The 13,486-nt window shown below is 39.2% G+C and overlaps 1 protein-coding gene across 7 annotated transcripts; it reads right to left on the bottom strand.

Annotated features, from left to right (window-relative positions):
* Positions 1–1,190: 1,190 nt before the first annotated feature.
* LOC149989941 (uncharacterized) lies at positions 1,191–7,093 on the bottom strand. Of its 7 annotated transcripts, none has more exons than XR_016505067.1 (10): positions 6,394–7,093; positions 5,511–5,589; positions 4,921–5,000; positions 4,651–4,717; positions 4,066–4,140; positions 3,465–3,725; positions 3,084–3,251; positions 2,685–2,857; positions 2,454–2,610; positions 1,191–2,109 (listed from the first exon to the last, which is right to left on the bottom strand). XR_016505067.1 is itself a non-coding variant. In XM_090253606.1 (9 exons), exons 1-8 carry the CDS (start codon positions 6,467–6,469, stop codon positions 2,692–2,694), a joined length of 972 nt encoding a protein of 323 aa, XP_090109732.1. In that variant the 5' UTR covers positions 6,470–7,093; the 3' UTR covers positions 2,180–2,610; positions 2,685–2,691. The 7 variants fall into 7 exon arrangements, 4 of the variants coding, with proteins under 4 accessions (XP_090109732.1, XP_090109727.1, XP_090109746.1 ...); XR_016505063.1 differs by having other exon boundaries at positions 2,454–2,586; XR_016505068.1 differs by having other exon boundaries at positions 2,454–2,586; positions 3,465–3,713.
* Positions 7,094–13,486: the final 6,393 nt, after the last annotated feature.

Below are 13,486 nucleotides of genomic sequence, written 5' to 3'. Positions count from 1 at the left end.
AACTTCACCAAGAGCTTATGCAAAATAAAAATGTTCCATGGGAGGGTAGTGGAAGGATAATAAATGCAAAGGTGGCAATTGTTTGGAGGGGAATGAGAGAGAAGGGATGAAAGTTAGGAATGGGAGAAATAAGGAGGGTTAAAATGAAATCTAGGAACGAGGGAGGGAATGGGAGGAGGAAAATGAGGGAAGTTGAGATGAAAAAGGTTGGGAATAGATGGAGTGAGGACTAGGAACAAAGAGATTTAGGATGAAGGCCATGATTGTAATGATGATTATTAGAGATTATCCATTTTTCTAATTATGGTTGTAATAGGATAGATTGATTTAAGAAATGGGTGAATTACTTTGATATTTTTCTTTTTATATTATTATTTGTTGAAAGTGATTGCCATGGAAAATAATTGGGATAAACAAATGAATTGGATTTATAACTTTTGAACATATTGTTAATGTTTTTTTTCTTTTGTTGGACATTTAACCAATATTTCTATCTTAGCACTAAAAGCATTCTAATTCAATGCCCATGATTAGCTAACTTACTATCTCAATTCTAACTCAATTGGTATCAATAGCTCCCTAACAATTTTACAATACAAGTCATAGTTAGAGTGAAAACAACCTATTCCAAGCCATGGTTGTTTGAAAATGGTAGTCTGAAAATTTGGATTGAACTTCCTACATCTTAATTCTGCAGTTAGTTCGTTGGGTCTTCATTTCTCAAGAAAACAGCGTGTCTTGGGCGGATGAAAGACGATCAAAGCTTCATTGCATAACAGGACCTTGCAAACCAAGCAAGTACTCATTCCTGAATATGCATAAAAATATGCGTAGATGGTTCAAGCTCAACGTGTCTTCTTCGTAAGTGTCTAGAGTTGCTTGTTGTCTTCACATTGCCTTTGGTACAAAAGAAGACGTTGGATGCAAGGGCAAGGCAACAACCTACGTCGAATATTTTGACTGATTCAAACCTCAAAATCAAACATTGCATTCATCGCAGCAACATTTAAATACATTCGCAAAGTATCAATCATCGACGTCTAAAATGGACAAAGAATCATTCTTTTGCATTGACAAAACACGCTTGTCAACACCCATAACAAATATCTTGACATATAAAAGCATGTAATCTAATAACACGCATAAGCTTGTTGTAAGGTTTCGGTTAGTATATGAATACAAATCGAGTATTAGTTTGGAGGCGTTTCATTTCAACTCAAAAACTTCATTCCAGCGTCCTGGCTACTTGCCAGGATACCTAAACTACTTCACAACAAGCTGCATCTCACAGTCCAGACACTAGCCGCCTACACGCCCCTCCATCACACTGTCACCTACAACGCACATTCCACAGCTTCCCTGCCCACTGACTCTGGCTGGTTGTGCTCTTTCCGAAAGCTCTGCTGTTAGTAACAAAGGACACACACATGACCAACAACTTCCTTCTACCTCGATCACTTGCAATTCACACTCCAGATCATCCACATCTCCCGGTTTTTCGGAGTATGCCTCTCACAAATCACTACTCCAATACCTACTTCAAGTACTTCCATCATGTTCATATCTAACCGTCACCAACAACCACAGCCCCTTCAAAACTTACCGCAGCGTCACTCTGCAAATGCAAATACCTTGCGAACGCCTCCGTGTGCAAACGCACTCTCACCTTCTGCTTCACATGTCTGATCACACAAAAGCACTAACCTCACATCTATATCATCTATATGCTTCCACCACGCCCTCTCCCCGCTCATGAGATGGGACTGTGCCATCGGATAAAGTAACCAGATAGAGCAAGCAGTACAATCAATACTTTTTTCATGCATAGTTGCTGCATAGACACTCACCGCGCTACTGTGTAAGACAGCTACTCCCTTGCGTCCCTGCCTGACGAAAGAGACCGGAATGTAAGCTGCCACCACATAAGCGGCCATAACAACAAGGAACACCTGCAGCGGCATCAGCTGCACTGCACTCTTTTTGCCCCCACATACTTTTACAATAAACCAGCACCCGGCACCTCAGCCGTCAAAGAATCAGCAGCCAGCAACCACCACAGCTCAGCTCCCACACCATGAATGTGATGTATTCCCACGACCCCACTCAGCACTATCACAGTACCCAAAAGTATGAACATGAACATACCAAGTCAGACTGCTTCTCCAACATGTGCCCGCACTGATCAAAAATACTCGTCTCATACCAGTAAACTTGTCTCAATAACATCTCTCCTACGTGTCTCGTAACAAAATATCACAATGATGCTCGAGTTCCTGCTGGTGTCGAATGTTCCCTCGCTTCTCTCAACTATAAACGGCTCAAATCAGAAGGCAGGACTACCTGCATCATCGCTACATAACAAACACCACACCCAGCGAGACAACCCCTTCCCCGCCCAAATTCAACTGAAATATCACCTTCACAAACTACAAGGATAACGAACCAGAACTGACCAGCAGAACACAATCGCTCTGATGGAATTGTCCACTTCAAACTCAACCAAATCCTGCGCTTATGTCATCACCAACGCGTCCCGCTGGCCATTTCTTCGATTCCCCAGTACCTCATCTTGAGTGTCGTACCAACCTGCACAGGCATTGTGTCCAATAACTGCCCACAGATATGATGCCATATACACACAACAAACCACATTATCACCACCGTCACAAATATATATAATCTACCATGACATCACGCCGCATCTGAAGGAGCTGAAGAAGGACTTCGAGGCTGTTCCCCAGAACCGCTCCGGGCCGGCTCCGGAGAAAGACTGCGCTGCCGAGGGGAGTCGCTCCTTGCTTCAGGGGACGTTTGGCGACGAGGTGGTGAAACGCCACGCTCTGGCGATTCACTGTCCCTGAATACAAACGTCAACAGTGAGCACAGCTCTGAACCAGCAACAAAATTCATCCTACACCACCCACGTTCCTATACTAATCTCAATAATACGCCACCCAAATCTGCACCCATCACTGCATTTCACCACATGTTCTGCTATTCCGTTGCCTTATTCGAGTCCAAGGATCAAACCACGAAACAGCATCCCCTCTCATGAAACTTCTGCGAAAGCCTACAAATCTCACCGTGCAGGTGATGCATTTCCATTTCTAGCTGTCGCCTCTTTTACGGGCTCTTCAGACTCCGACTTCCGAGGGCTGCGACTTATGCTCCTGCTTAAGCTACGACTCATGCTCCGCTTCTCCTGGGGGCTGGGACTTAGCTTCCTTCGAGAGCTTGGTTCTCTCTTAGGGCTGCACCATCGAAATAGTCGTCCCAAGCACACATCAATGCACGTCACACACCACCCAATCGAGGGTCGAGCACAATTATTGTTTCCAGTCCCAACCATTTGCATGCGCTATAGATTCATCCAAGATCGCATGTTCAGCTTCACACCGACACTCTTCACAACAAACTCTCTCCATATTCAGCTATCACCTCGTCACCATGTGGTGCTCAATTACCTGCGCTTGTCAGATGCACTGCGAGATGACCGCTTCACATCTCCACGATCCCGACTCAAGCTCCTGCTGCGACTCAGACTACGACTTGGGCTGCGACGCCTTGAACCACGGCCCCTATCCCTCTCGCGTTCTCTCTCACGGCAATCATCATCGTGATGTCTTGACCGCTCGTAGCGATCACGGCTCCGGCTACGACTCCGACTGCGGCTCCGGTAATGCCTTGTGTACCGATCATCGTCCCTACTGGACCTGCGATCCCAGCTGCATCGATCACGTTAGTGCGAAATCCAAATCTTTCAATCTCGCCAACAATTGCTCCTACTCAGAAGAATGCACCGCAATACTGGCCGTGACAGGAAAAAGGGACGCTACTTCGAACAGTTTGTAAAAAATAAATATTGAATAGTAAATAATAACATGCTGTTGACTCATAGCAACAGACGTGAAACTTGCCAAGATGTGCGTACGAGACAACTAGACTCGTTGTACACATCAAACACAGCATATCCATAAACTGGTGATGAACTAATTTGAATGTTGATGTTGCGCCTGCCCACGATTTCGCACAAAAACTGACACCTCGTACAGAATCTGAACTTACCTCGGACGCTTAGGGCTTCGGCTTGCAGATCTGCTAACTCTCTTCATGCCAGTATCAGTAATCCTTCCTCGTTGGCTGCACAGAGAGGAAAAATAAAGAAATTACATATCCACTTCCAGCAACAGCAAGCGCAGAATGGCTTCGCTGACTAGCACCACAACGTCCCAACGTTCACCAAGCCATCGGTGACCGATCTTGTCCAGAGTCAGATGTGGAAAGACTTTGAACAAAACCTAGGAAGGCCATGGAACCAACGCTAATAAATCGCAACCATGGACACATAAATACAGGATTTGCACCTCAACCCAGGCTACACATCAGACTTTAAAAAATGCTGTTTGCGCCATCACCTGCCAGCTAAGCAAGTCATATACCAACTTGTCTAAACTTCCTGAAGCTGCTGCCACTCCAAAACACTCCACGATTCACAACGCATCTTTCACAAAAACCACCCAAATCTTCACGGCGCACACACAGGGCGCCTCGTACCCTCAACGTCTCGTAGCCCCAAACACCACAACACACATCCTGATCAAAAATGTGAACTCTAACGTGATTGAAAAAAGACCGGGACCCGGAACTCACATCGGCTCATCCTTCCGTCCATACTTAGCAAATTGCACCACAATGTGCCGTCCATCAACTTCCCTACCTGCATCACCGCAGTCGGGATACACTAAATGTCAGACGTGTTCAAGGTATTTGCGTGCTTTCCGTTCTCCTCTCTAATGGCAGTTCATCCTCCATTAACCTACACATTCTTGTTCATCGAGTTGTTACAGAACAATACCTATCACCACATCCATCTAGCCAACTCCTCTACTCACATACACGGGATGCGAATGGATTAGTTACCATCCAGGCGCTCGATGGCCTTCTGAGCTTCATCTGCGTACTTGTACCGGACAAAAGCAAAACCTCGAGACTCTCCAGTCCTGCACATCCAACATGAACCTCAGCAGCGTTCTTGTATACTATTAAACATATACAAGTGTGCGACCAACAATCGATGGAAGAGAGGAAAAACAAAGGAAAGTGCGATGGAAGATATGTGTCCTAATCGTCCCATCGAAACATCCCCTAATCACCCCTACCGTTCTACTCATCTTCCATTCTACGCGTCTTGAACCCACCCTGGTTGCTGCTGGACCTGGTGTAGAACCAATTTAACGGTTCTCACAGACATAAATACTCACAGTGCCTGCTCTAATTGCTTTGGGCTTCTTCTCTACGCGGATTGTCTACTGAAACCAGAGCAGTCGACCCTGATGCGACTTATCAGCCTTCATCCAATCAACTCCGAATTCGAACGAAGTAGTTCGCATCCAGGATGCAGGGGACAGTCAAGTGGGAGAAGGGGAAAAAAAAAAAAAAAAAAAAAAAAAAAAAAAAAAAAAAAAAAAAACTCGAGGATCTCATGAAGTTGATTCCAGCTCGAACTTTACCTGCGATCTCTGGGAATGAAGATGTCTACCACCTTTCCATACCGGTCGAACAAAGGGTAAAGGTCGTCCGCGCTCGTACCTGAACAACGACAAACCACCACTCAGCAACAGAACGAAAGAAATGCACTAGCTGCGACATACTCAAAAAGGAGATATTCCTAAGATCGAATCACCACGCTGAGAGAAGAGATCGTAAGGCCTAGCGCTCAGCAATCCTCCGTTCGCACTTGCTGTTTCACTACTCATCCGCAGCATCTGAAAATTGAAAGGAAAAGACCTATTCCAAGATTTAATACTTAATCCTAGGGAATTCAACAAAGCTCACAGAAATATGGCAATTCGACGAAAATCCTGACGAATTCGACCAATTTCCAGACTGGTGTATTCTCCTATACCCCCTGCCTCTTCCCTCCTCCCCCTGCTCACTCAATTCTTCCAAAACTGAAGCATGCAATCATCACTCGCATCCGCATTGCTACCAACAACAACATCCATAGCTGATGAGCGTGCCGAGTACTGTGTGTTGTGAGACCGCGTCCAACCGCGGCTCTGCGGTTCTTGGCAAGCCCGTACCCAAGCAGATGAAATCGCTGCGGTTGCCTTCCAACCAGCACTAGACATGCGCTACTTCACGACGGCTCTCCCGCATCACTAATCGCCAACATTTCCAACACTCATGCCGATGCTAAACATAATACCAAACAAAACAAAAAAAAAACAACTGGCCGAGTCAAACAGCTGGCGCGACAACTCTACGAGAACGCATTCCACTGCTTAATCCTCAAAACTTCGAGCCTCACAGGAATATCACAAGGACTAGGGAGAGGACGCGAAAGGGGAGCGGGGGGGGGGGGGAGCACGACTAACAAGAAAAATCACGTACGGAAAGTAATGTTGAGCACAAGCAGCGAGTAGGTGTCTCTGATGTCCGGAGGACCAGCCCTCCCGAAATGCGACATGCTTGCTTCAAAGACGAATACCACTCCGGCGCAACACGGTCACGGGGACGGCCGAGAAGAACCGAAACCTGGCTCGAACGATCGCAGTGAATACGAAATTGGCAAAGAGGCGCGTGCAAGAGCAGTGCGGACCGAGGAAAGGGAACCTTTAGAAAGAAAGCAGGTCGGATGTGGAAGCGGCCATAGCAGAGGAGGAGCAGGGGAGGAAAGGCTCGGTTGGTTAACGGAGGGAAGTTCACGAGGCCAGACAGAGCTGCGGGTGCAAAACCCTAACCACCTCGAGGGCCGAGGCTCCAGGGTCCGGCCGTAGGCGAGTGGCGATGGGTTCCAGAAGCTTCACAGGCGTCGCAGCCTCGCTCGCACTCGCTCAAGTCGGGCTGCGCCGTGAGTCAGCCGTCGTCGTCGCCTCAGATATCGATCATTTTCATCTGCTGTTGCTGCCACTGCTGCGAGCGAGCTCGTCAGCGGTGTCCACTTGTTAGTATGTATGTGTGTGAGAAGCGACGACGATGTGTCTGGGTCCCGGGTTCCGAGGTCCCTCCTTCCCTCCATCCCTCATTCGCCGTCTCGCACGCGCCCCCGCTCCCGCCCTTTCCATTGCGTCGTCATCGGTTGCATGAACGCATGTGTCACAGTAGACCGCAGCAGCCTGAACCCTCTCTCCCCTTCTCATCCTCCTTCATACACACACACACACATGGATGCATTCTTTCGCTTCTTCTTCATCATCGTCGTCATCATCATCTTCAACATTAGAAGTGGGTGTTTTCCTATTAAAATTCCTCGTCTCTAACTCATCTACAATCTTCTTCTTCTTCTTCTTCTTCTTGTAAGCCCAAGCATTTCAGTCTTACCCATTTACTTAATCAAACCTTCTCAGCAACAGCAGCAGTCCTCCTCCCCCCCTCCCCCCTTCGCCTCGCTTCTCTTCTCCTCCCTTCTCTCCATCCAGGCTTGCATTCCATTTCCTCCATCTCATCATAATCCCATTCAAGATTGTTTTTCACAGTTGTTGTTTCTTTGTTGATGTACGTGACTCTACAATTTCTTTATGTTACAGAAGACATATTTTAGGTCGTATGTAATCACACTTTGAAGAAATGAAATGAAGTGTGCATCACTCTTGGTTCTTTATGAGCTGTGCATCTTCTCTTTGTGCTTTTGACAAAATAAATAATAAAATTAATTGATGTCTTCCAAAGGCACAAGCTTCTGCATACATGAGAGTAGTTATTGGTGTCAACGATGTATTCAAAGCCTTTTCAAAGCGCAATTGCATTGGTTCTGGATGAGACATTTATTACTTGTATTATGCTTTTGATTCAGTTTGAGTTAATGGGGTTGCATTTCTGATTTGTAGATGACACATTCATCACTTATGTTATTCTTTTATTTGATTTAGTGTGGTTGCATTTCAGATTTGTGAGGGAGACATTCATTCCTTACATCATTTTATACCATTCTACTACATATAAGCAATTCTATAACATATTAATAGAAACAACATTTTCTTTTGAACGAAAGAGATTTTGTTTTTTGAAAACTTATATAGATATTGAAGATTTGTTTTATAAATAATTTTTAGAGTTACTATTAGATAAAAGTAGATAGATTCTATGTTTAGTAATATAATGATTTCATGCATTGCCATCTATTAGAATTTTTCTAGCCTAGTGCGTGCTAGTTTTAAAGCAATGAGTTAGAAAGAAATCTAATTTTATATAACCAAAGGAAGATTTGCATGTACCAATATTAGTTAGAAAGGTTGGTGTAATTGATTAGAAATACTTTCTAGTTATACAAAGTTTAAGGCTTGAATCTTAAAATCAATGGTAACAAAGTTAGAGATTATTCTTGTTCAAAGTTTAGTTTGGATCTAAGTATTGCTCTTCCTTCTTCATTTAGTTCTTTTGTGTTTATTTATTTTCTCCTTATACTCTTAAAGTTGTCTTCTTTTTAGCATTGAGTTTCCAATTTATTTAGGTAGTTATAAGCACATGCATATATACCAAAATAAGACCAAAAAAAAAATTATATTGTAAAAATTTCAAGAAAATGGACAAAATTTTAAAAAATAAAACATAAGATTTCTATCAAAGAAACATTTAGCTTGGATTTTTGAGCACCATCTAAAGTAGATGATTTGTTTTGTAATTTAAGTTTATGATACTCACTCTAATAACATTGAAAATATTGTCAACCTTAAAATCAAATGTTCTTTCTTACAAAAAAGACTTACTCCAACTATTATTATGATAATGTAATAAATCAACAAATGAGATTAGTCTCTTATTCATATGAACATATATCTAAGGTGTTTAGTAGTTTAATCTTTGTTGTTAATTTAATATATTCTTTTGGCTCTAATCCAAGAGTAAGTATAGGTAAGATTGACTATTTAATAGCTTCTAATTGTAGCGTAAATAAATCCAATGGGCACCCATTGGATTTGAGGTCTTAAGATTTGAAATCTCTTTTTAATTTTAAACTCTCAATTTCATGATTAAATTTTAGAGATGCTACTCTAAAATTGAAATCTTTGTAATTACATTGATATATGCATATTTTGATTAAATTATACTTTAAAAGCTCTTTATTTTATTTTTATAGTATTTATTTTTAAAATTTAAAATTTAGATTTAGAATTTGACTTGAAAGAGACTAAAAATATTTATTATTATTTTTTTGTGATTATTTTTTTCTTCAATGTTGTGATACATGGGATCCTTTGATTTCTATATGATAAATATATTTGTCAATTTAATCAAAGCTTATGGAAATAATTGCTTTGTGTTGATGATCTTAATTTATTAATTTTATTTAAGTTGAAGATTATATTTGTTATGGACATCCAAGAAGATGATTTTAAGAATATTTTAAGAATATTTTATTAGATTTTAAAAAGATTTCTAGAAGATTTTAAAAAGTTATTAGAATATTCTAATAAGTTCTAAAAAGTTCTAAAAAGATTAAGGAAGTTGTCTAAGAAGATTCTTAGAGTTGCTTTATCTTCAAGCAACATAGAAACTTCTTGAGAAGCTTCTTAATACCTAGTATATATAGGATTTGGAGTTGAAGAGATCTTCAATCTCAACAACATATCTCTTGGAGTTTTAGTTCATTTCTCTTGGTGTTGATTTTTTATTCATTAGATTTAATCAAGTTTTTATTAATTTTTTTTCTATTCAATTTCTTGTTTGGTCTCTTGTATAGTGTGTCTATGATAGTTTGTAAAGATTGTCTTCTTATCAATACTAGAGCTTGATCCTTCTTCATAGAGAGTGAATTACCTCACTTCTTGAAAGCATCTAAGCATTTTAGAGATTGTAGAATATCCTCTCCTAAATTGATATAATTTGGAAACTCTTCTTTTATTTTTTAGAATAGTTGGAGGTAAAGATGTTAGCATGGTTGAGTCTCCTAAGTCTAAGTTAGATGTTATTATAAACATACTAAACGATTTAGCTTATAGAACTGCTGAAATTGAAGGATTTGTTGCGAGGTTTCAAAGTGATGCAAGCCTTGAAGTAGGTCAATTTGTGATGCTACCACTTTTTCAAGCTTCTACATCCAAGGAGGCAGTAGCACCTATACCTCAATAAAAAAATTTACATATTCAACAACATAAAGAGCTTTGGATTAGACTTTTAAAAAAGTTTGATGGTGCACGCTCAAATTTCAGAAAGTTTGTCAACCAAATTCAATTGGTAACTTTTCTAAAACATGAGTGCTATTCAATAAAAGAATTACAAGTTGGTTTAGTTGAAACTTTACTTACAAGACAAGCCTTATCTTGGTTTGTTCCTTTATTTGAGAAGAGATCTTCAATCTTGAGTAACTTTGAAGCTTTCTTAGAAGCATTTGTGGAGGCATTTGGAAAACGTGATAAGGCCCAATGGATAATAAAAAAGATTTGTTCATTACATCAAGGGTCACGCTTTGCATCAATTTATGCAGTTGATTTTAAGCAATTGGCTTGTGACATCAATTGGAATGAACAAGCTCTTATAAACCAATTCTATTGAGAGCTAAGAAATGATATAAAAGACCTATTATTATTATTATTTGATCTTCAAATATTCAATAAAGCCATCAGCCAAGTTGTGAAGTGCAATAATTGGTTATTTTAATGCCATTAAGATTAACATTCATAGACTTTGATAAAATAACATATTAAAAATTCATATTATGATGCTTCAAAAAATACATTACTTCCACATTTTGGAACTAAGAATATGCAAATTGATGCAATATAATTTAAATTTCTTATAATAGAGAAGAAGAAGTATCAATTTGAACAAGGTCTATGCTTATATTAGTATGAAGAAGGTTATAAATCTAAAAAATTTCCAAAGAAACAACATACGATTACGACTAGAAATGTGATCATTTAAAAAAAAAAACACAAAGAGGCCTAAGTACAATAGGGACTATGCAGCTAAACAATCCAATACTTCAAATTCATCAAGATCCTTTTTTCTTTCTATCTAATCTACCTATTGTTTTATTATAATTTTATTTCTTTGCCTACAAAAACTTCAAATAAATACCTTATTAAATTCAAGAACATCTACTTATTTTTCAAATGAGGAATTTTTTAAACTTCATAAAATTCTTCTAGTACAAAAGTCAAAACCTATACATGTAGAAGTAATAGATGGTTGATCTTTATCTTCAAGAAATGTTAATTATGAGACCATATTGTTAGAAATATCATTTGAAGGCCATAGTAACAAAATAATATTCAATATTATTTGAATCTTGTCTTATTCTATCATGCTAGGACTTTTTTGATTAAAAAGATATAATCCATCTATAGATTGGAAGTGTCATAAGATTTAATTTTCTATAGAATTTCTTTGGATAAAATCTATCAAGAAATCAACAACAAAGCATTTATTTCTAGGAGCAAAGAAGATTCGTAATAAAATTCATAGAAATAGAAGACCATAGTTATTTAGATATCAACAATGGTTGGAAAAGTCCATAGAATAAATGATAAGGAATTTTTAATCTTAAATAAATGTCACATGATTGGACAAAATCTTTCATTACCTTTCACATTTGTGGCCACCAAAAGTCTTTAGATATAAGCTCCAAAGTCTTATTGTATCCAAAATGTTTGGTTGCTAAAAAGTCATGACATGCTTAAAGAATGCATACACATGTGTCAAGAATAAGAACATAATAAAGAAAAATAACAAGTGAGACTTCTCTCAAAGAAAGATGACAAAATAGAAATAACTTGATATATATATTAAGAAAGAAACTAGAATGGCTATTGCCAAAAGCGAAGAAAACTAAAGACCCTTGAAACTAGACTAGAAGCAAGAAAAGAGTTGACAAGAGTGAAGAAGGCTTCACTCTTATTTTTATATATACTATCTAATCAGAGGCTACGTGGTGACGTTCTATAGGACCTTCAATATGTATTGACTTTGTAGGACACATGCCTTGACTTATAAGGCAAGTTTTTTTATATATGGGCCACATAATTAGCTTGGTCTTCAAGCTAACAATATTTATGGCACATGGCCAACTTGTTGACCACGTTTCTAATTCCAAAAATTCAATTAAAGACACCTATAAAGTCACAGCAGCGTCTATGAAGCTTTTAGGAAGCTTTCATACCAAATACTATAGAATTAACTTACTTTTACCTACTTTTATTTAATTCTACCTATTTATACATGTAATTATTGGCTTACATTTCTATGTTCATGACATTACCCCCCCTTCTAGGAAAAAGTTCCACGAGGAGCGGTAATGATATGTTGAGAAAATCTATGATGCGACGAATTGTATTCGCCACATACTCTTATCTTTATTCTCTTCAAAGATGATTGATAGGGCCTCTCAACTATTGGTAGTATCCCATACCAAGGCGGAAAGACCACCCAATTATTTGATCATTTTTGAGGCCTTTATAACTTCCTTCGAATAAAATATTTGGAACACCATCAGGAGTTATTCCTACCTCTAGTAAAATCACCAAACATCGGGAGTCCATTCCAAAGTCGTGATACAAAACGCGTTTTATTTCGCCATCTATTCAAGGAAGAACATATTGTTCTTAAAGATCTTAATCTCGATTACGTCGTCTTGAAGGTTGTGACAATTACAATGTTTCGTCCGACAGGTCAGCAAACGAAGCCTCTTCAGTCGAATTTGTTGGTTGTTGGTTTGGCATCTCCTGAGCATCACAACTACAAAGAAGCTACAAACAAGGATTGAAAGTAGAATGTTATCTTGCCTAGATCTTGTTTCTTTTATAAAGAAAGTTTTCATCTGAATTTTGATGGATGTCATTGATGAAAAGCCTCCACCGCCTTTGTTGCATTTGTAAGATTCTTTATTGGCTCCCATGTGCGTTCACTAATATCATATCTGTGCCAAGATATTCTAATTTATTTCGGCATTGCCTTGAATCTAAGACTTATTCCACTTCAAACTCTTCATTATTGTCCACTTCTATAGAAGGAGGTGGAACTTATCTTCTTTTTTATATGTCCACTGTCTTGTATGATTCAAGAAGAGACACATGGATTATTGGATGGATTTTCATTGACTCCGATAGATGTAAACGATATGCAATTGGATTGATTTGTGCACAAATAAAAAAATGGTCCAAGCCTTCGATAGTCCAACTTGTTACAAGGACAAGTGGTCTTGATATTGTGACAAAGTAACCATATCTTATCACCCATGTAGAATGGTGGTTGTTCCTTTTGATAGACATCCGCATTGATCTTTTGTTGTTCTTGAGCTTCTTTTAACTGTGCCTTCATCGATGCATGTAGCTCTGACAAATGAATTGTCAAATCTTTTGCCACAAGATTATCAACTTTTGAAAAGTCAAAAGTATCAAGTTGTGGATGATAACCATAATTAGCAAAAAAAAGTGTTTGTTTTGTAGAAGAATGTACTATGTTATTGTAAGCAAACTCTGCCAATGGCAAAAGAGTTGTTCAATCATCTTGTTGGTAGTTAATGGTTCATCTTAAATACTGCTCCAAA

Source organism: Physcomitrium patens, chromosome 1 (assembly GCF_059467195.1).
Source record: "Physcomitrium patens ecotype Gransden chromosome 1, ASM5946719v1, whole genome shotgun sequence".
In the NCBI taxonomy this organism is placed as follows: domain Eukaryota; kingdom Viridiplantae; phylum Streptophyta; class Bryopsida; order Funariales; family Funariaceae; genus Physcomitrium; species Physcomitrium patens.
Note: the sequence above shows the minus strand (reverse complement) of the source record. Positions and strands in the feature narration are given on the sequence as shown.